The sequence below is a fragment of the Diabrotica undecimpunctata genome, chromosome 6, assembly GCF_040954645.1.
Source record: "Diabrotica undecimpunctata isolate CICGRU chromosome 6, icDiaUnde3, whole genome shotgun sequence".
In the NCBI taxonomy this organism is placed as follows: Eukaryota; Metazoa; Arthropoda; class Insecta; order Coleoptera; family Chrysomelidae; genus Diabrotica; species Diabrotica undecimpunctata.
In genome coordinates, this window is record NC_092808.1 from 126,499,829 (window position 1) to 126,524,664 (window position 24,836).

Sequence of the window (24,836 nt, forward strand, 5' to 3'; positions counted from 1 at the left end):
TACTTCTTGTTCGTCCTTTTTCCTTCCGAGTTTCCCGTTAAAATCTCCCATTATAAGATTGTAATGGGCCGGTTCCTGCTTTTTTGCTCTTTCGATTTCCTCATAGAAGGCTTCAACAATCTCATCTTCGTAATCGCTGGTGGGGGCGTATACCTGGATTATATTCAGATTGTATCTCTTATTTAGTCTTAGATTTATATACATAACTCTTGGGGAAATGCAGCCAATGCTCTGTATCATTTTCTGTAATTTTTTGTGTACTAATAAACCTACTCCTCCAGTTGTCGATTCTGTTTCCCCATTATAGTGGAATATGTTGCCTGATTTTAGTTTGACCTGATCTTCACCTCTTCTTTTGACTTCGCTAATTCCTATAATATCCCATTTCACATGTCTGAGTTCTTCCTCCAGTTCCGTCAACTTATTTTATTACTTTGAGATATTTATGATATTTGATATTTTAAATATATTTTGATATAGTGAATTTTACCATGTTTTATTTTTATGACATTTTTAATTTTCTCTTTGTCTTATGAATATCCTATTTCTGTTTTTTTGGGATTCAAACATTTAGAAACAGTGGCGTTTTTTTTGAAGAGTTATTTCCCTGCTTCTTTTCTGTTGTTTTGTATCTACCCTTTCTTGTATTTCTCACTTCTATAAACGACCCCATCCATAATCTACCAGGATTGATCAACGGTGCCTTCGAGCATATTGTGTATTGGTAAGAAGTTTACTTCTTAATAATCTAGTTCACTATGAATGGTACAATTTAAGTTAAATTATTGCAATATGAATAGGTGGTCTATTTTTAATACGTACCATTATCTTGGGTTCACGTCTTATTTCTATTACATATTATGATTTCCATTTATATTGTTCAATAAAAATAAAATATTTAATTTTATATTATTATTACAAAGCATATACAATCGACAAAATTACAAAAAGTAGAAAATAAAATATAAAAGATATTCGATCAATTGCAGCCGCCAAAAGTATCCAGTCTTTCTGTATGCTTGGCTTGGCAGACGATAGATGTGACCTAATAATATGATTATCTTCACTATTATTACTATCATCAAATTCACTCACTGGGTGATCTCTCATTTCTTCCGCAGTAACCCTGTGACTTGAAGTCGTAGCCTAAAATAAAAAGGTTATTGTATTGATTATTATTCATTTTAAATGCGGAATATTTTATGTCATAAGTAGACTTCGGCAAATATGCAAATAAAAATGTAGAAAATATGCGCATAAATATGCACGTGGTTACCCGAAAATATGCAAATATTTTACAAAATATGCATACAAATAAATAAAAAAATCGTAAAATAGTAACAATTTTATTTAAAAAAAAAGTGTACATAACTAAATATTTCCTACTATTCATTAAGATTTACATTTATTTTAAGTAACTACATCATTTTTAAGTATGAATAAACTTATTTAGAATTATGGTAACAATAAATGACCAAGTGGTGTTCAAAATTTTCTAACAAAAACTTGTGGCTTCTGTCTGAGTACATATATTTATATATGGAAAAACTTCGTTCAACATCAACTGATGTAACGGGAGCATTTTTCAAACTAACCAAAACATTTGGTTCTAAATTAACTGTTTCCGAAATATTTCCAGCTAGAACACTGACTACTTCATAAAGAATATGGTAACCTTTATTTTTTTCCATAGTAGCTTCAAATTTTTTTAAAATATCTTTTCCAATATTACCTCTAACGTTCCGACAACATGACGCAAATTCTTTTATTAATGCTGTACTTTCGAACAATGACAGTTTTGGTGATTCTAACTGAGTAATTGTTTTTTGAACAAAACTAAAATTTGATTTTATAAATGAAAGTTCTTGTTGAAGCAAGTTACTCTGAAAAGTTTGTTTAGAATCCAAAAGAGATTGGGAACTTTCATCTGTTAACGTATCAATTATGTTCTTTATTTTAACAAAATGATCTGCATAAAAATTAGCTGCTTCTAACCATGTTCCCCATCGCGTTAAAATAGGTTGTGGTGGAAGAGGAATGTTAGGTAGCATTTCTTTATAAAGTTGAATTCTTATAGGAGATTTAAGAAATACTTTTTTGACACTGGATATCATGGTATTTACAAGAGGAAACTTTTTTCGTATTTCCTCTGCAACTCTGTTTAATCCATGCGCTACACAAGTAACATGTATTAAATCTGGGAAAAATATTTTTAAATTTTGTCCTGCTTTCACCATATAAGGAGCAGCATCCGATAAAATAAGCAGTAATTTATTAAAAGGAATAGTTGTCGGAAGAAAAAAAGTTGCTAATGTTGCTTGTATAAAACGCGAAATTGTTAAAGCATTTGTTTTCTCAAGTTGCTGGCATGAAATAAGATGGGATTTTGGTAAGGTATCTTCTTTAAGAACACCAATCAATAAATGAGCAATATACTTTCCTGAGGAATCAGTGGTTTCGTCTACAGATATGTAAAAATAATTATCTGCAATTTCTTCCTTAATATTAATTAACACCGACGAGTATAGCCCGTTCACATTATTTCTTCTTAGAGACCGATTTTTTTAGAAACGAACTAAAATTTACATTTGTCAATTTTGAAAGCGGTATGTTTGCAGACACTAATGCGCGACACAAGTCTTCATTAAAAGTTTCTTGCTCATCTAATTTTTTTGAAGTAGATTGGAAACATTTAGCCATTGAAGTTTGATGTTTTCCTCCTATTTTTCCTTTTTTTGCAATGTGTGAAGCAGTTCTCACATGTTGGTCTATCTGAAATTTCTTCTCACATGCTATCTATAAATAAAAATAAAAACCTTTATTTTAACCCAACCTTTAAAATATAAAAATATACAAGGTGTTTTTGGTTAATCAAATAAATGGTTTGGAAAAAAAACACTCGCTAAGTGTTTTAAATGCAGTATTAATCCACAAATTAGTTTTTGTTACTAACCATTAGTACATCACATAACTTATTTTAAAATTCAACAAAAGTTTTTTTTTGTTAATTCAATTACAATAAAAATAATTGTGTTTTAGAATAGCTGACTTCATAAAAAAAAGTAAAGGTGAAAATTTTTTCTAAATACACACCATTGTATTGTACCATGGACAATTTTTTCTCACTAAAGGAAGCTATTTTTCATTTAAAAACAACCTACGAGTACTAAATTTCAAGTAAATACGTTTATTGGTTTTAAAGTTATTGTTGTTATTAACTAAAAGAATTTAATTTTTTTTAATTTTAACACCCTGTATCTCGAAAAGTAAATAAGTTTGACCCCTCATTAACTATATCGTTTTGTTCAATTTTTCGAGAAGTATCTACAGTCAAACGTTGTAAGTGTCATTTGGAAACACCCTGTATGTATGAAATATTAGATATTTAATAGAAAATATTAGATACTTACAATTTTGCCACAGACCGAACAGTAGATTTTTCCCATATCCATAGACAGCTCTTTATAAGGTTTAATCCAAGTTGAAGCACTGGTTGTTTTAGGCATTATAAAATCACAATCTTCCTTTTTGTTACGCACAACGAGTGTTTACGCTTTGAATATCAAAACAAAAATGATTTACAAATCTGAGCATCAAATTAGAAATGTTTAGGTACCTAATTCAATAAACTGGGAGATTTTGGAAAATCCCTAAATTAGGAACAAAACTATTAGCCGTTTACCTGCTGTTAAGATACAATAAATTGTAGATAGATTTGGGGATTAGATCATAAAATGCAAATGAGCGAACCCTTAGCGATTATCCAATAACTGAATGCCTCAGTGACCGAGACTTTCTAAGAATGTTGAGGGCTACTTAAATTGATCTTCTTTGAAATTGTAAATGTTTTGTACCTGTAGAGATTACGTACTTAGATCATTTCGTGATTAAAATGACTACAAAATTTTATACAAGAATTGAAATAAATTGGTATGTTTAAAAATTTTCAAATACAGTATAAAAATCTGAACTTTTATGCACTTTATGCAAACTTTTATACAAATATGCCAAAATATGAAATATTTGCATAAAATATGCACAATATGCAAAATATGCAATATGCATATTTGCCGAAGTCTAGTCATAAGCCTATAAATCCGCCGGACGCAATGAGACATTCACAATGCTTTTGATTAAGCCTAAAGGTGTTACCTCTACCAAGGTAACCCCTAAAGGCTTAATCATTTTTAAAACGATAAAGCGAACAATGAAACATTATTGAACTGTGGAAACTTCTCAAATTGCGGCTACATTCACTTCTATAATAAAACATAAATTTAATTAAAATAGGTTATTATTGAATAATATATTTATTGTTAAGTAAACGTTGTATATTTTCTACATATAATTGTTATTGTTTGTGTATCTTAAATATAAATTGGTTTAGATGAAGAATGGGAAATTCACTTACATGCAGAAAGCATTAGAATAAATCAAGATTTAATCGAATGTGGATGATTTTTATTTCTGTGTTAGTTAATTGACATTGAAAGAACCTGATTCTAAGAAAGTTTAATTTCAATAAAGTTGTTTAGATATCCTAGATATCAGTGACATTAGGTGTCTACACTTTGGTGACCATAGGCATAGAGTTGCAGTTCTTGTGTCTAAAAACGTCATCTATGATCAGAAGTTGAAAAAAAAAATTCTGTCCATCGTTTTAGTATTTCACTTGATGATACACCTGCATAAAACATCATTCAAATTTCAACAAAGAAAGGAACATAAATTTCACTTGGCTGTGGGCCGAAAGGCAAGAGGTCATTTAAAAATAATAAAAAAAATCGGTTGCCTGTAAAGTTGGTTTTACGGGCGAAGATTTTACGTGACAACGTCTTTTTCTCGGTAGAATATTTATTGATATGAATATTATTAAATTGCACAATAGGAACAAGGAATTGAATGAAAATAAGAATTGCACAAATTTTAACTATAGAAATATATTTTGTTTACTAAAACATTGTACATGTAAACTTAAACTTAACTAATTTCTATTTGAGTGATTTTGTTGAGGATAGGACGATGATAGGAGAAATAGCATCGCACCAGCGGACCGATCATGTTTGAGTGGGAGAGAGACGCAAGGCATTCGCCGGTCCGGCGGGCCTCTCTCTCGTTCGGTGACTCATCGTAACAGACGTGAGCGGGCGTTACACTTTTTCATGAGTGACTCCGAGCCACAACCTAATTTAAGACGTTGTCACGTCAATATATGAAAAATATGTAGGCGGGTACCGATTTGCCTGAAAAGGCATCATATTGATACAAGTTTGCCAAGATAACAACTACATAATTACAAAAACTTTCTACAAATTACCCATGCAAAGACTATATATATATATATATATATATATATATATATATATATATATATATATATATATATATATATATATATATATATATATATCTGAAAATCTCCACAATTTAACAAAGAGAGACTTGTTATAATTCAAAAGATTACTGTTTAATAAATAAAGATAGAGAAATTCATTCAAAACAGTTAAAACAGTGGTTCCAAAAGTGTGGGTGGCGACCAGTAGCGACCCTCTAGAGGTCGCGAAATAATTAAAAAAAAAGGAATTTTTTTAAAAGGAGTTTATTTCATAGTTTAAATAAAATATATCAAATAAAAATATAACGCCCTAATTGTTGTAATCATAATATTGTTGTTGTTTATTTAGGAACATAATCTTGACTACCTCGTAGAACATAATAATTAATCACTTTACATAAAAATACATTACAAAGTAAAGAAATACATATTCCGTATGTGCCTGATTTTCGGAAATTAGCTCTTCAAACCAGTCATTGATGAGAAACTCAACTCCAGTAAATAAGATGCTGCAAACGGAACCAACCATTTCTGCCCTTCGCTCGCCAATTCGGGGTATTCTTGCATCCTTCTGGCCCATACGTGAACAGGGCTATTTATATAGGTATAGTTGAATAATTTGTTGTTTCATCTTTTATTGAAAAGAATTCAGCAGTCCAAAAAAGGATTCAGCATCTAAATTTATATTTGTCATGGCTGGTTTGAGTTTCTTTGAGGAAATATTAACAGAGCTGTTGTTTTATATTGTCCAAAGTAGCTTGCATATATGTTATACATTATTTAAAGTAACTTGCTTAAAATGTATCATATTATTATAGTCGATATTATGAGATGAACGAATAAGTTTAATTTCACATAGGAAGATGGTAAAGAAAACTTAAAAAGCGTAACTGTTAAATTGTTTGTACAACTTGGTCACCTACTTCATTCTGGTATCAATTTGTTTCCTTTGTAATCGGCAACGGCCATACCACACTGAATATACCGGTTCTCGTCCGATCACCGAAGTCAAGCAGTGTCGGGTGCGGTTAGTACTTGGATGGGTGACCGCTTGGGAACACCGCATGTTGTTACTTAATTTTTGATATTATTTTAACATAATTAATATCGAGCCATCGACAAAAGAGCACTTAAAGCAGAGCACTTAAATTGGTATTTACACTATTACACAAATGCTTACTCAAACTTCTCTTTTGGGCTTATACCGGTTGGAAGAAAAGAAATGTTTTTCTTATGTTAAGTTTGAGATCCTTTCGATCCCTATTTACTAAAGGTGACGATAATGAACCACCAACACCAGAGGCGACGACAAACGAAGAAATAAATATTGAGGAGGAAGAGGTAAAGGAAGCATTAATGAAATGAAAAAATAGATAATCACCAGGAGAAGACAGAATACCGAACGAACTTCTAAAGTACGGAGGACCAGATCTGACCAAACAACTATTAAAACTAATCCAAGAAATAATAGAACAAAACAGAATTCCTCAAGAATGGAGATCAAGCATCCTAATACCTCTCTTCAAAAAGGGAGGCAAATTGAACCCGGAAAATTAAAGAGGAATTAATTTATTAAACACAACACTAAAATTAACAACCAAAGTGATAACAAATAAACTGAATGAAATTATAACACTAGTAGAAGAACAACAAGGTTTTAGGTCGGGAAGATCATGCACCCACGCTATATTTATAATAAAGCAAGTGCAAGAGAAATCATTAGAATACAACAAACCGCCATATCTATGTTTCGTGGACCTTAAGAAGGCATTTGACCGGGTCAAATTAAAAGAAGTTATCTACTTACTGTACGCAAGAGAGATACTTCTACTAAGATACTAAGAATAATTAAAACGATCGAAAATATCTGCCAAAACAACACAATCAAAGTGAAAATAGAAATAGAACTAACCGACCATATTGAAGCTGGCAAAGGGAAAGACAGGGAGATTGCCTTCGTTCTCTGTTGTTCATCCTGATTATGAATGAAATAATAAAAAAATTAAGAACTAAAAAAGGATGCCAAATAGGAGAAAAACAACTTAAAATAATCTGTTATTAAGACGACGCAATACTACTCTCTCAAAGTGAAGAGGATTTACAACGTATGCTGCACCAATTTAATATAACCGCCAGAAATTTAACATGTTAATTTCATGTCGGTTTTTGTTAAGACAAAATGCATGGTTACAACAGCAAATTTACTAAGATGTAAATTGGAGCTGGAAGGTCAGATAATAGAACAAGTGATGGAGTTTATATATCTAGGCATCACATTATCTAGCTACGGAAAGCTCGAAACTGAAGTGGAAGATCAAGTGAATAAAGCAAACGGAGCAGCAGGTTGCCTGAATGAAACAATATGGAGAAATAAAAATATCAGGAAAGAAATGAAGGGCATAATTTATAAAACAGTCAACAGACCAATAATGACATAAGCAGCAGAAACAAGACCTGACACAGAGAGGACAAAAAGATTGTTATAAACAGCAGAGATGAAAACACTTAAAAGAAAGATGGTAAAACGCTATAGGACAGAGCTAGAAGTACAGATGTGCGACGTAGATGCCAGGTGGAGAACATTAAGAACTGGGTAAGAAATAGAAGAGTAGAATGAAACGATCATATAAGCCGAATGACAACAAATAGAGTAGTAAAGATGGCAAAAGACGGTTCCCCAATAGGAAAACGATCAGTAGGAAGACCACAAAAACGATGGAACGACAACTTACTGGATCACATTGAAAAACAGACAGAGTCATGTCTATATAAAAAGAAGAAGAAGATGAAGAAGTTTGAGACACTCTGTAGGCAGGAAAAAGTAGGGGAGACCGGGACAATGAGGACCACCATCATTACGTACACAAATATGTTGAATTTCGTGCGCAGTTTGACACTAGTAGGTTGGCAAGAAGCGAATTCAGTTCTATGTCTGCTGTATGTTCTATGCTTGTTGTTTGTTATTGTGCAATTAAACAATAAAATCGAGTTTTCATGGTAAAATGCTAGAAATTGTTTACCAAAATATTATGTGTTGTAAAAAAGCTTCTAGAATATTGAGAAAATCTGAGTGTACATTGATATTATACATTGAAAAATCTACAAAACTAACCTAAATTTTTATCATTGCATACATTTTGACTGAGTAATATAAGTAACTTTCCAATATAGTTACATTTGGGGTACTAGGGACTATTGACATAGGTACAGACAGAACCACGGTCCCTGTTACCCCGTAGTGGTCCCCATTACCCCGTAGTAGTTCCCATTACCCTGTTTTTATTAATTAGTTTTTCAGATGAGAAGTTACAAAAGAAAACGTGATGTACGTGATTGGATGCAAGAGGATGCTGAAGTCGCTATTAGGGAAATACGCAAAGGAACAAGCATCAGAGAAGCTGGTAGTCTTTAATCATCATGTACCAACTGATACAGTTAGGCCAATCGAATCAATTTGCGTTGATCAATAAAGCTACACAGCGATCAAAACAAAAACAATTATAGAGTTTTGAAAGAAATAATGAATTCAATTTATTATATATTTACTAACTAAAGCAATATTCGACTTACTTGTTGTATGTAGTTATCCAATCCTAATATTTTTCCAATCTTTCCTATTAAAGGTTGTTTAATAATCCACGGTATTGATGTAGAATGTTTGGTTCTTGATAAACTAATTACTACTACAGAACCGATTGTTGAAAAACCGACGATGTACAGACAACTGGTGTAGAACATCACTAAAAGATAAAGATCAAATCACTTTAATTACATATATGAACAATTAATGACTAAGTATATGAAAAAATAGAAATAGACATATGTAGTTCAAAATTGGTAAAATAATAATACCTAAATAATTGGTATAATATTCGGTTAAAAACATATACAGGGTGTGGCGAGACAACTTTTGATTAAAAGTAATGAAGCATACAGTTACCTACGTTAAAAATCTAGAAATTCAAAGGTGTAGGTTTTGGATGACGCTGAGTTGAAATATAATATTGTCCTGAATGTGGCACTTTCAGTTATACCGGAAGTAGACGTCAGTTTTTTTACCTTACATAGAACCTAATATTTTTTATTTTATTTTCGAATTCTACATAAAATTTTAAATAAAATTTTTGCACAATGTATACTATATGTATACAATGTATACCTATACTAAAAACGAAGTGTTTTTGAGATATTTCGATTTTTTCAAAATTTTGAAGTAATCCTAGTCAAAATTGAATAACGATATATCCATTAATAACAAGACTAGTGACGAGAAATTGTAACCAACAAACAAGAAGCGCTTGCTCGTTAACAAAATCTGTCCAACTAATTGGTATTTTGTACAGGGTGTTTTAAACTTATCCACCAATATGCACAATTTGTCATTTATAAAATGCTTACATTAAATAGAACACCCTGTATTTTATTAAGTTTTCCGCTGTATTTTTTTAAACCAATTATTTTGGTATCGGTATTCTCCATACCTAAATTTAACCACGTTTGAGATATTTCACTATTTAAGGTAAAATCAACTCTACGACAACCAATCCCCCGTAGAAAGAGTGACGCACTACAACTACCTCGGCACCATAATAAATGAAGAATGGACCAACAACCAGGAGATTAGAGCACGCATCGGAAAATCTAGATCCACCTTCAATCGGATGGGGGTCTTCTTCAAGAGTCACAACCTCTCTCTTGATACAAAAGTAAGAATGCTGCGATGCTACGTCTTCTCTGTCCCTTTTTATGGTATTGAATCGTGGACCTTGAACGAAAATATGTGCAAAAAACTAGAATCATTTGAGATGTGGCTATATCGGAGAATGCTTAAGATCCCGTGGACTGACCGAGTCACAAATGAAGAGGTCCTCAGAAGAATAAATAAGAACCGAGAGATACTGACCACCATCAAATCTCGAAAGTTATAATTCTTCGGACATATTATGCGAAATTAATTCAGATATGCTCTCCTTCAAGCCATCCTGAAAGGAAAAATATTTGGAAAACGAGGTCCAGGAAGAAAAAGAACATCTTTGTTAAAGAACCTCAGAATCTGGTTCAATACATCTGTGCAGCTTTTCCGAGCTGCTGCATATAAGATAAAGATTGCCATGATGATCGCCAACATTCGTAACGGATAGGCACATCAAGAAGAAGAAGAAGTTAAAATATACTATCTGATTGACACCTAGTCTATGCCAATAAAAAAAAGTTAAAATATAACAACACTTATTTATTTCATTATTGAAATCTAAGAAACTAACTTGACTATCTAAGAAATTTTACAGAACCAACGGTACTGATCTGGCAGTTTTAAGAAGCAAGGGTTGAAGAGCTCCTTTATAGGATAATTCTACTGTCTTATCCACGTTAAAAGAGAGTAAATTAGAGCCGGACCACGTTTTTATTTTAAGTAGATCGGAAGTTATAGTTGCATGAAGAGTTGCAATATTAGAGTTCCTCCAGGTAATACTGATATCATCAGCAAAAACAAAATTTCCATCGATTTTTAAGTTAGTGATGTCATTTATAAAGATATGGAAAAGTAGAGGACCCAATATTGAACCTTGTTGTACTCCACGTACAATGCTTTTGTGACTAGAGTCAGTGTCATTTGCTCTAACTAGTTGTTTCCTATTTCTCAAGTAAGATTGGAGCCAATTCAAAGAAATACCTCGAATTCCGTAGAAATTTAGTTTTTTTTATCAAAATGACGATCAGACGATCAGATGATTTTTATCAGACGATTTTGATAGTATATTTTTTTAGCTGTTTTGATAAGTTTTAGATAGGTTTCTCTATACTTGGTGATATATTCAGTGACAAAGACGTTGGTAGTAAATTTCTTGATTATGAGTATCTGTTACTATTGTATCATGATGGAGAGAAGATATAAGTAAAACAACTTTTCCTTTCTTTGGTACATACGAAAAAATAGTGTATCTGTTCTGAAATCCAAATATACTGGAAAAAACTTCTCTTCCTTTCCCTTGCAGGAATTCTATGGGAAAATCAGGCTTATTTTTTCTGATAGTACCTACTGCAGTTAAATTATGAGTCTCGCGAAACTTCACCAAGAGATCAAACGTTACTAGTTACTAGTTATCAAACGTTATATTGCGTTTGGTCCGAGACACGCGAGCCAACAATCTTTCTACAATGTCTTTCGGGGAATAGCTAATTCGGAATGGACCTTCCGGCTGTTGTCCCACATACACTTCCATATTGAGTAGGTAGTTCGTACGTGCGTCAACTAATGCATGTACCTTGATTCCATATTTCGATGGCTTATTTGGCATATATTGCCTGAAAGTACATCTCCCTCTGAACGATTCAAGCTTCTCGTCAATTGTCAAAAATTCACAGAAAGAATATGCAGATTTGCAATTTTCCACAAATCTGTCGAATAAACCTCGAATATGAGCCAGTTTATCTAACTTGACTGTTCCTTCACGGTTTTGTTTGTTATCGAATCTTAGAGATGAAATTAAAAATTCGAATCGACGTTGGCTCATTGTTCAAGGAAAAACATCCATTCCTGTTCTATTAGTGTTGCACAATTCATATAAATGACGATGGTTATTTCTGAATCCACCAGACAGATAAAGAAGCCCCAACAGAGCCTTGATTTCTATCACAGATGTGTTCCCATAATCTGGAGAGTTCTTCCAACTTTCAGATTGTTCTGCAATTCGTTGGTTAGTATGCTTAACCAAGTCAGCAATCATTTGTCCATCAATAAATAGCAGAAAGCACTCAATTAGTGTCTTGGCATGCTGTGCGTGATTTTTGACTCCCGTTAAATGTGTAATTAAGTTTTCTGCTCTTGTTCGAACATTTCAGTTATTGGGTTATTTACTTTATTTCATTCCAATCTTTCCAGAATAATAACAACCTTGTTTGATACTTTCTACAACAGCTTGTTGACTTCCATCTTCTTCTTCGGGTTCTTGTTCCATATCGGGATAATCTCTGTTGATACTTACATTCTCAATATTGTCTTATATCGTTGAATTATCTTGATCAATAAATTCGTCTTCATTTTCACACTCTTCCCACACAAACATGAGATGAGCCTGCTTTTTCATAGTCGCCCATTTTTTCCAAATTTACGAGAGTGAAATTATGAATAACTCAATATAAATAGTATATATAAGATGGCTTACCTTTGAAAATTACGTCGAAGTACTAAATAAAAACGGAAAAAATAAACTTGCCAGTTCTGACACGTGGGGTGTGCTAAACCCCAGACAACTTGAAAGCCACACCAGGCCACACGCCCTCACGGTATATCAGTTGCCGATTGACCTGACTGAAGCGCTGTTGGCATTTGGAGAGAAGTTTGAGCTTATAACGGTTACTCTCTGAACACTGAGGTTTCTCACACGCCACGTGTCTAATGCCGGGTTAAGAATGAACCCTGGAAACTCCACCAGAATATCCATGTTCCAAAACCCAGTAAGAACTAGAACTAGAGATTTCTTAACGTCGTGGAAGAGGATCTCAAAACTATTTTAATTAGAGTATGAAGAAGGAGGGCATTTGATAGAGCCGAATGGAAGGACGTCTTCAAGCGGGCCAAGGCCCACGAAGGGCTGTAGGGCGATGATAATGATGATGAGAAATAATTATTGTTTCATTTGTTTTAAATTTAAAGGAACTTACCAATCAACGGTGTTTCGGCGCCCATCATCGGTAGCTTTTGTGTAAAATATAACGTAAAAAGGCATACTACTATCGCTGTACAAGCATTTATGATAATTTTCTCACCAGCTTGAGGAGGTAGAGTGAAACTTAACATTGTTAACATAATCACCACTAAAAATAAATATTTAAAAATAATTATTAGAGTACTGTATTGTTTAAAAGATATTGATGTGTTTAAAATTTATACTTGCGATACCTATTACTATACCACTGTATGTGAAAAACTAATATATTTGGTAAAAATGATAAGGTCTCATTGTATTCAATGTTCAGAATACAACATATAACTCGTTTAGATATAACACCATAAGATATTTTACTCATTAATGTAGCTCTATAAATCAATAAATCTGTTACGCTTTCAACATAAAGATATAGCAAAAACGATATCAACACAATCAAAACGTCAAACTTCCACAAATTACAAATTTAATCAAAGAAACTGGATGTATGCACTGCTCTTTAAGAACTATATACCTATAACTATATGTCTCTGTGTGCTTATTCCCCCCTTCTAACCAAGAATTTAAAATTAAACTAATCTTCATATTAAGCAATTTCAATTGGGCAATTGTCAGCTACAAGAGTGCATCCCCTTGACATCTGTGCCTCAGCAACTCGTCGTACAGAACATTCCACAGGATGGGACCTAGTACGGAAGCATGCGGAAATACAGAAACTTAATGATGGGTCGATAGTCCAATTTTTCAGTTTTCGCAATTTTGGCCAACATTCCATTATATTGCTTTACCTCATTTACATTTCAATGAACTGTGGAGTTCCTTTATTTTGTCTGTGAAGGTTAGCTAACATAACAGACATGTAATTACATAAAAACACACTTTTTGACAGCGTTTCTCTTCGTAATTTTTGTCTCATAGAGTGATCAATAACGTCAAATGATAATTCTCAGTTATTAGTCTACTCTTATCCAAAAAATCAATCTGTTATAATCGGGTCGGCTGCAGCTAAATGCTGGAACCCCGTACTCGCCTGCACAAGTCTAGTAGAGTGGTACCATATGCTTTTGGAGTCTTCAAAAAGTGTTTGTCGTCTGCAATCTAGTAATGCTTCGCATTACTACCTTTATCCAGAAAATCAATCATGAATTCTTCTTGTCAAGAAACTAAAGCAAGAAATTTTTCAGTAAATTTTTTAAGAAGAAATGTCTAGGCCTTGAAAACACAGTGTCTTCTTTCGATCGATTATTTAAAATTGTTTTGAGTCTTGCCTCAAATTCTTGTTTTAGCCCAATTTGAAAATCTGATAAAATCATGAGATGAACTACATTTATTTAAGTGATGGACATAGAAACTGGAGTTTCCGATCTTTTTTTCTTCAATGAAAAATCTATCTCTTTTAAAACTTGGAAACTCATTTTCACGGTTGCATACAGATGATACTGACTTCAGGGGTATTAAATATATTGCCAAGAGTAAATCAGCTGATTTCTTTACCCCCTCAAATACAGAAACTTTTTTTTTAACTGTAAATCAGAAAATGTTTCACGTTAAGCCATAAACTAATAAATAATATTAACCATAAATTTCAGATCCCTGGCTCAATTTCCTCCTCTGTCCTCTTGCTCTTTTTTCTTCATCCCAGAAATCAGACAGTGTACTTCTCTCCATTCTTTCTCTCCTCTCAACATTATGTTTTCAATGTTTCTTCGTCCAACTCGAAACCCATTCGCTTCTCGAAATATCCCCTCTCATTTTCCCATCTGTGGCAGTTAAATATGTGAGCGGGAGCGTCCGGTACCCCACAAACAGTACAGTCTGCCGAGGCAGATTTGCATATTCGATTTGTGAAGGTGCCAAACTACCATGTCCGGTCAGAAACTGCGTCAGGAAGTAGTCTGGTTTCCTGAACTTACATTCCCACCACGGTCTCAGATCGGGAATAAGCTCCTCTGTCCACCTTGCCTTACCGCTATCATTCGCCCATTCTCCCTGCCACTCTACTATCATTCTTTCTCTCTCATTCTCATCTATATTTACATCCATCCTCCTCACATACACCCTCGCTCGCTCTTTGCACAACAAAACAGCGGCGATACATCGGTATCGCCGCTCCAATGACATATAGAGCCTCATTTGAAACTGTCCTATATGCGCTAGATACTCTGAGGATCATTCTCCTTTGCGAAGTCTCCATCAGCTTAGCGTATTTCGTAGTGTTTGGTACGCTACATCACACGGGGGCAGCATAGGTTACCACCGACTGGAAAACTCCATTTGGCACCTTTCTTTTGGTGCTACCTGGGCCTCCAATGTTTGGCATCAGCTGTATCAACGCCTCCAGATTTCAGTTCGCTTTCTCTACCGTCATTTGGATGTGTACTCCGAACCTTAGTCCTTCCGACAACCAGACTCCCAGATACTTAATCGATTTAACCGGTGCAACCTCCACACCTTCCATTATAAAGTGAAGAGAGGATTTTTTCTGGTTCCCTTTGAGAACTAACACCTCAGTTTTCTGAGGCGCTGGCTGTAGATAGTTCTCTCTGATCCACCTACTAATGCGACTCAGGGCTGTGTTAGCCGCATTATCCATGTCCGTTTTCTGACTCCAACCAGTGCGAGATCATCGGCATAAGCTACAAGAGTGCATCCCCTTGACATCTGTGGCCTCAGCACCTCGTCACGTCGTACAGAACATTCCACAGGATGGGACCTAGTACTGAACCCTGCCAAAAAACAGAATCGTAATGATGGGTCGATAGTCCAATTTTTCAGTTTTCGTAATTTTGGCCAACATTCCATTATATTGCTTAACTCTGCTTTTGAACTTTGGACGTGAAATTTTGTAGAAGAGATGTTCTATGTAATAATAATAATCAACTTTTAGTTGACCATACAAGCGTGGGAAACTCGGGCATTTTTAAGATGCTGGATAACTGTTCATATGTATGGGCTCGGGCATTATCTCTCAACATAAAACAACTGCAAAAACTTAGATTGTGTACTGCGAAATGCTCTCCCCAACCTTATGCATATACGACTACGTGCATCAGGCTTCTATGTCCTGTTGCAAGAAGTTTTTTGTTTAAGCGTTCTTCTTCTTATTTCTTGTTATAAGAAAGTCTACTTTCTCATCTCTTGCTATTTGATCAATTTGACTCCTGTATTCTGTTTAGTATCCAGTCGTTTATACCGTGTACATTACAATTTCCTTTGATGCCTTCACTCCTCTTATATTTTTCGATCTTTTAGTACATTTACTCTAACGCTCTGCCCTTTTCAATATTCTTTCTGTTGTAGTTGTATCGGGCCTTCTTTCTGCTGCATAGTCTTTGTAAACTATCTTCATCATAAAATACTTTGTGTGTGTGTGTGTGTTTGGTTTGGTGAGTTGGCAAACCAGTGCTTTAGCCACAGAATTGTAATTAATTGTAAGATATTAGTTTTTAAATAATGGATCCAACTTCAAAAAGAAAGTTACATATTAGTTCCTATACTTCTCTACTATCTAAGGAGAGTAAATAGGTGATGTTTATGGGAGTCTGAATTTTAAGTTCTGATAGTTTTGAATACAGCTGATCTGTTTTTTGAAAAAAAATTTCTTTTTTCTTGAAAAAAGTATTTTGGCTTCTTTTCCCCAATCTGTATCCTCTTTTTTTTAATGAAGCTCTTGATAAATTTATACATGATTAAATTAAAGAGCAGAGCGTTTATTCAGTCCACTTTCATATTCCGTTGCATGCATCTCTACGCGTATATATATATATATATATATATATATATATATATATATATATATATATATATATATATATATATATATATATATATAATTAATGTACGTATTATTTCACTACGCAAATGTTCTGACCAACCTGTAATTTCCGTCTTATTTGAGTATGGAAAAATATGACTAGTCTGGTAAAAATATAGTAAAAATCTAGCAGAACACTTTTGTATTTCCAAAAAGATTTTACATTCAGCTAGCATGAATCTGTTGCTTGTGGAATATTTCTCATTAACTGTGGCTTAGGTCGTCAACAATTATGATGGTGGATCAAATTCAGTAAAAACCTAGCGAACAATTTATACTTTCAGTTACAAGTAGTGTACAGTAAAATTGTAACAATAGATTTTTTATCACCTTAAATTTTAACTTAGCAAAATTTTTCTTGGCAATCCATTACCTGATTCCACTTAAGCAATTTTTAATTTTATCTCGAGTGTGCTTAAACTCAGGGCATCTATAATCAATGAATGGTATAGGTACTTTATTCGGTATTGTAAACCTTATTCTGGTATAGTTTTTTTCGTTATTTTTTGGTTTACGATATTTGTACGTTTGGTATTTAATTGTACTACTCTTACTATGTTATTAAAAGCAATAAAGTAAATAAAAAATAAAAAGCCTAGCAGAATATAGAGGATAGTTAAAGGGTACAAATCTAGCACAACACTGTAGTATTTCGTATTTCCGAAAAGATTTTTTTTTGTCTTCAGCTAATATAAATGGTCTAATTGGTGTATTTGGTTAACATTTAGTAAAACTAGCAGTTTCCTATTTTTAGATCACAGTAAAATTATAAAAAAATAATTTCTTTACCTTAAATTTTAACCTAGCAGAATTATTGATTTCCCACAAGGGTTATTCGAGGGGTGAAAAATTACTAGGGGGGTAATAAATTCATAAAAACCTAGAGCACTGTGGTATTTCAAAAATATTTTTTGCTCGCATATTAAGCTTATTAAGCAAGCGGAAACGTTTCAAAATAATATTAGTTTAGGGGTGGAAAATTATCAGAGTGGTCAAAGTTTAGTAAAAACTTAACAGAACACTTTTTATTTCAGTTATAAGTCGAGGACAGTGAAATTGTAAAAGAAGAGTTTGTCACCTTAAAATTTAACCCGACAGAATTATTGACTTCCCATAAGGGGTAGTTAAGGGATGAAAAATTAGTAGGGTGGTAATGAATTCGTAAAATCCTAGCAGAACACTGTGGTAAATCAATTTTTTTTTAAATTCTGCTAGCTTGAATATTAAGCTAGCGGAATCGCTCTCATTAGGGGTAGGTTTGATGGTAAAAAACTATTAGGGTGGTAATAAATTAGTGAAAGGATATGCCTTAGGCAAAAAGTTTTTTTTTTAATGCTGCTAGCTTGAATCTTAAGCAAGCAGAATCGCTCCCCTTAAGAGTGGTTTGATAGTGAAAATTTATTAGGGTGGCACTAAATTAGTGAAAAATGGGTCAAAAAATATGGCATGGGTTAAATTGGACCCCCGCTCATGTGTCCTCGCTAGCTTAAGGGTCCTGCCAAGGGTCCGTATCCCCTATCATTGCCGAGATATAGTTATGGCTATGCTGGCTTTACGGTAAAGTTACCATACCCACTGTTTCTCGGAAATGGCTACAACAATAAAGTTTTTCTTTCCGTAATAAATTAGCAATAAAATATAGTTTTAGTCTGAATTCGGCCCTATAAAATGGATATGATAACTTTACAGACATATTATTAGATATATCTTCGAATTTTTTTTTGTGTGATAGTACATACTTATTATTTTTAAAACTTACCAAATGCAGGCGTCACTATAATCGCTTTGTACGAAGTAGATATCCTATTTAACGTTAAATTTACTGTTATATCTGGATAAGCTTCAGCGCAACACGAATAATATTTTACGTGTCGTGTCTGGACAGCCTTAGTTAGTTCCCATTCTGAATTGTTTATTATAAATTCTAGCTAAAATTAAAAATAAGTGTTTAAATGTATCAAAGTGTATTGACGTCTTAGTTCCATTTTTATGGGTACTCATTTTGTTTTTATTTCAGTTTAAAAAAAGGTAAGTCTATATGGCCCCGAGAACTGCTAATTAAAACAAACATAGGTTGAAATTTTACGAAGACCTCCAAATAATAGTAGACACAACACTAAAATACTTCAATAACAAAAATGTAAAAGTGAAATTCCCAGTGATTGGCTGTATACCATAGTTTAAAAATCTTACAATGAAGTAAAATCGTCCTTTGTAAAATGGAATAAAATTTTTCTTTATTTTTTTTTAAATTATCCAAAATGGATTTATAAATTTTCAAACCGTTTTCGATTCTATCAGATCATCATCAGAGAAAAACGTCTATAAAGTAGTATGTCCAACACTTATTTCATCTTCCAATATCAATTCTACAGACAAATAAATGGTGCCCCAATGGGCTCCCCACTATCTACAGTAATTGTCAAAATCTTTATGGAAGACTTCGAGTCCCGATCACTATCCACATCATTGCTCAAACCCACATGTATTCCACGACATGTTGATGATATATTCGTCATTTTGCCCCACGGCAGGTATGCTTTGGTATCTTCTCAGACCCATCTGAATGGTATCCAGTATCCTAGTATCCAGTTCACGATGGAGGTGGAAACGGATTCATCTTTACCCTTTCTCAACGTTATCATAAAGAATCACCATTTTTAAGTCCAAGATTTCCATCACTCTGTTTATCAAAAACCCACCCATACCAATCCTCACTTGCATGCCAACTCTCATCATCAACCCTCAAAAATTAATTCAGTCAGTAATATCCTTATCTTCAGATCAATATGCCTTTGCGATGATGCAAGTAGAGCCTCTAGTTTAAAACAAACCATCATCCAAAACGGTTGCCGCAAAAATCACAATAATAGAAGCATCCACAGACATCAATCTCCCACTCAATCTCAACCCAAAGATTCATGCCCTCATCACACGAATACTTTTCTTCAAATCAAAAGTATCACTGACAAAATCGACAAAATTCTTAAACAAAAAGGAATAAAGACAATATTTACCCCCCAACAAAAACTTTCATCTCTTGTCCGATCAATCAAAGACAACATTGCAAATAAACAATACGTAATTTATGAAATTCCTTATGCAGACTGCCCCCGATCTTATATAGGCCAAACAAATCATAGAATCCAAAAATAGGATTTATGAACATTCAGTTTCTGTTCGCAATTCCGATTCAATTTCAGCTCTAGGTCAATACTATCTTTATATAGGTCATAAAATTGATTTTGAAAACTCCAGAACCATAGCCCCCATCCACTTATATAATCCAAGAATTTTCCGAGAAGCCATCGAAATCGAAAAAAGGTCAAATGGTCTCAATAAAAGAGATGATGGTATCCGGTTACCTTTGACATGGATACCTCTCATAAAGAAAATATCATCCGCTCGACCCTCCAATCAAACTCATGTGGTCAGAAATGTTCGCGCAAACCACTGCGGCAACCCCCACGTCAACCCCCACGCGAACCTCCACCCAAACCACGTCACCATCGACACTATAAATTAACCGTCCGCTGTTCCCAGTAGAAGTAATGCATTGATTAGTTATCATTGTATTAGTGGCTGGAGATTGAGACCTCGGAAGCCCTAAATAAGACATCAAAGAGGATGTCGAAAGCTCGACGAGATTCAACCCGGAAGCCTGTTGAGTTTAATATTAATTCTTGTAACAGTATTATTCTTAGCATGTGTTTCTGTGTATATGTTTAGATGTCAAAAGCGATGTTTTCTTTGGAAGCCATCTGTAAATAAACACAAAAGGTAAAATAACTTTCTTACCCCAACTTCAGCATTTTCATTATAATGAAGCAGATCAATTTGATCGCCACTGTATGTCCAAGATCCGAACTTCATAGAACATTCTTGTGTATCGAATGGCCAATATTTTAAGTTTAATCCGCATAGTACCACCAATTGTGCTGGAGGAACCCATAAAACTTTTCCATCCGAATAAACTAGGAAATGCGTATTTCCAAATTGATTAACGGCAGTACTAGTGGCACTAAAATAAATGATAATATTTAGTATAGCTATGATTTTAAGAGAACTCATTGATCTGCATTACAAAATAAATTTTCCAGTAATGTCTTCTGATCATTCGCTTAACGATTTTTATTTGATATGACGCAACATACACGATATAAACTAAGATAACCTACGCAAATCTATATTTGCACAAATACTTCAATGTTTCTTGGCATACGCTGATGACATTGACATAACAGGGCGTAGCAAGCGAGAAGTTTTGAAGTCATATCTTTAAACGTGTTCACAGCTTGACATACCTTGGCTCGCTAGTGACTACCATTAACAAAATTAGCGAAAAAATTAAAAGACGAATAAACCTTACAAATAGGACATACTATGAAGTCCAAAAACAATTCCACTCAAGAAATATCCAAAGAAGAACTAATATTATTATATACAAAACAATGTTGAGGCTGGTCCTCACATATGGGACGAAAACATGGACTATAACGCAGAAGGAAGAAAGACTTTTGGGAATATTCGAGCGTTAAACACTGCGCAAAATATTTGGAACTATAAATGACCAAGGTGGGTGGCGCAAAAAATATAAATTCGAATTATACCAATTGTTTAACCCTTTCGCTACGGGAAAAGTATCGGTTGTGCGTTGCTCATATACGGCGCCGGGAGAATTTTGCACTTCGCAATCGAGACGGCCACTCAGTAGTTTAAATTCTTTATATTGAAGTGGTTGAATCGTTTTTCGTTTGTCGCAAGTTTCTTTATATTGGTTTTATCGAATTAGTGGATTTTTTTCGTAAAACTTCAAAAAAACGATATTCAGAAAGTACGACGCTAGGGTGGGTGATATGATGCCATGTATGTAAGGCATCAGTATGATGTATTTGTGGATCGTAACGTACATGAACGATACTAGTAAGCAAGATAGACAATGTAGAACGTACTTTTACGATGATAGCTCTTCAAAGATGTAAATACTTAAGAATGTCCGGTGACAGAACCTTAACGATGGAGATTAATTTGCGTAATATTACAGCGCCCACTCATCAAAGCTGCAAATGAAATTCGTACTTTTACGACAACAGTATCGAAAGGGTTAATGAACAAGATGTCCTAACGTTCATTAAAACACAGAATTTTAGATGGGCTGAACACATAATACGAATGCCAGACAATACGATTGTATTGAAGATCCACAGAGGATTGTCTAGCCGAAGATGATGATGATGACTTCAATGGCTAACAGCTGCTTTGCTGAATTTCAGCGTGATTGTATAGTCGCTAATTGTGAATCCGTAGGAGATACCCAACCATATTTAATTTATAATTTTACGGTGCACAATAGGCCTTCTAGTCCTAGAGTAAAAAAGTACATTTGGATTACTTTATTTTTTCACTAAAGTGCTTGTTGATACTTCTCCATCTTCTTCTGTCTTCTGCTCTATTCTACATTCTAAGCCATCAGTGACTTGAAAACATTGGTACCTCCCCGAATATATCTAATTGAAAAGGTCCTCTATGATGATTATTGTATTATGTACCACTAAACGTGAAATATAATAGTAGATTAATAGGTATCTTAAATGAAAGTGATTACAGAATTTTAAGTCAAAATTGAAGACGAAAAAATACTTAGCCGATACCGGAGCAAAGACTATCGTTAGTTACTATTTTTACCACGTTTTTGCCATAATATGAAGATTAGGTTACGAGATTTCATAATTTAAATACCATAAATAACACTTGACTAAATATACACCCAAAACTCGAGAAACAAAGTCCAAATAATGGGCACACTAAGCTTATTCCCCACCAATATTTGTTGATTTGTTGATTTCGGCACCTAGAACTCCACCTAGACTCTAGCAATATTTCGGCAAGAAGTGCTAGTAGCCTGGAAAGAAATCCGAACATCCAGAAGTTGAAAGATAAAACCACAAGAGAAGAAGTCAAATAGGAAATTAACAACAAAATAAACAGCATGGTAATCTCAGATATTAATCAAGAAAACATAATTGTAGATGATATGTGGAATAAAATCAAAAAAATCTGTTAATTCTTCTTCTTCAGCCTTAAGTAATCCAACTTTGGACATAGGCCTCTCCCAAATCAATCCAGTGTCTTCTATTTTGCGCCAATTGCTTCCAGTTGTATCCTCCGATCTTCTTAATGTCATCAGCCCATCTTATTTGTGGTCTTCCTCTGCTTCTCTTTCCTAACCATGGCGTCCATTGTTGTATTTCGTGGTTCCATCACTTATCCTTCAGTCGGGCATTGTGTCCTGCGAAGCTAAATTTTAATTTGGCAGCATGTTCTCCTGCGTCTTTTACTTTGGTTTTTTCTAATCCATTTGTTTGTTTTTTGTCTATAAGTCTCACCCCGATCATTGATCTTTCCATCGCTCTTTGTGCTTTTACTATTTTATCCATATTGGACTCTGTAATTCAGTGGTAGATAATAAACTTAAATCAGAAAACAATATAAAGAAACAGCCATGGATGAGACAAGAAATATTAGAGCTAATGGAAGAACGAAGAAAACACAGAAATATGAATGAGGAAAGGTACAAAGAAATAAACAAAACATTAAGAAAGAGATTAAAGAAGCAAGAGAATCATGACTACAAGATCAATACATAGAAATAGAATCCCTAGAACAGAAGCATGACACTTTTAACCTACATAAAAAGATCAAAAACTTAACGCGAGGAAACGGATCACGAAGTCATAACTTAATACTAGACGAGCACAACAATCTGCTCTATGAACATGAAAGAATACTTGAGAGATGGAGGCAATACATGGAAGAATTATTCAAGGAAGAGCAAGAGACAGAAGTCAGTGTTTTTAGATGTTAAGGAGCAGAAATAACGCTCAGTGAAGTAACATATGCAATAAAAAGACTAAAAACCAACAAAGCACTTGAACCTAATAACATACAAGCTGAAATATTGAAACTATTTGAAAACAACCAACTCAAACTTCTAACGAGTCTACTGAACAAAATCTATGAAACTGAAGAATCTCCTACATATTGGCTAGTTTCCACCTTCATCCCTATCCCCAAAAAGGCAAATGCCACCAGATGCTCTAATTACAGAATTATAAGCTTAATGAGCCATGCACTCAAAATCCTTCTTTCTGTTATTCACTCTCGCATATATAGAAAACTTAAAGAAAACATCAAACAGAAGATCTGAGAAGCCTTCGCAATGGTGATCGCCAACGTCGGATAATTCTGATATGGCACGCGAAGAAGAAGAAAGAAAACATTAGCAGTGTTCAGTTTGGGTTTAGAAGCAAACTGGTAATGCGAGAGGTCCTATTTTCCATACAAGTATTGATACAAAGAGCTCGAGACGAAAGTTGAGAAGTCTACGCATGCTTTATAGACTTTGAAAAAGCATTAGGTGCACAAGGTGCAACATCAAAAATTATTTCAGATACTGAGAGAATCTAGTATTGATGACAAAGATTTACGCCTAATTAAAAATTTATACCTACTTACAGCAAAGAGCAACTGTACTAGTAGACAACGAAGCCTTACAAGAATTCACGATAAAACGGGGAGTACGTTCAATACTTACTCGGAAATGCTGTTCAGGGAAGCTATTAATAGTTTAAGAGAAGGTATATAAATCAATGGTGAAATCATAAACAATTTAAGATATGCGGACGATACGGTTTTGATTGCTGATAATACCGAGGATCTGCTAACATTAATAGACCGTGTAGTGGATGCCTGTGACAGATACGGTATGAAATTAAACTGTAAGACCAAAATTTTTGTAGTAACTTAAAACGACGTAATACAGCACCAATTCACAGCTAATAATGAACCCTTGAAAATAATCGACAAAATTACATACCTTGGATGCAGCCTAAATAAGGAATGGGACCCCTCACAGGAAATCATATGTCGTATAGAAAAGGCGAGAGCTGTCTTCAATCATCTCAGGAAGATTTTATGTAATATTCACTTGAACATTGATATAAGAACACGAGTCTTG

At 34.0% G+C, this 24,836-nt stretch overlaps 1 protein-coding gene and 1 non-coding gene across 2 annotated transcripts in view; one reads left to right on the plus strand and one right to left on the minus strand.

Moving 5' to 3' along the window:
* Nucleotides 1-897: 897 nt before the first annotated feature.
* LOC140442814 (acetylcholine receptor subunit alpha-L1-like) overlaps nt 898-24,836 on the minus strand; it is a 29,532-nt gene continuing 5,593 nt past the window's right edge. The window contains exons 4-8 of the mRNA XM_072533786.1: nt 20,618-20,840; nt 18,579-18,747; nt 13,001-13,153; nt 8,906-9,075; nt 898-1,146 (exon numbers count right to left, since the gene is read on the minus strand). Of these exons, the coding sequence (XP_072389887.1) occupies nt 916-1,146; nt 8,906-9,075; nt 13,001-13,153; nt 18,579-18,747; nt 20,618-20,840 (946 nt within the window). The 3' untranslated portion in view covers nt 898-915. The remainder of the gene's footprint in view (nt 1,147-8,905; nt 9,076-13,000; nt 13,154-18,578; nt 18,748-20,617; nt 20,841-24,836) is intronic.
* On the plus strand, nt 6,293-6,411 carry LOC140444795 (5S ribosomal RNA). The gene has a single exon (XR_011951345.1). It is a non-coding gene; the product is annotated as a 5S ribosomal RNA (ribosomal RNA).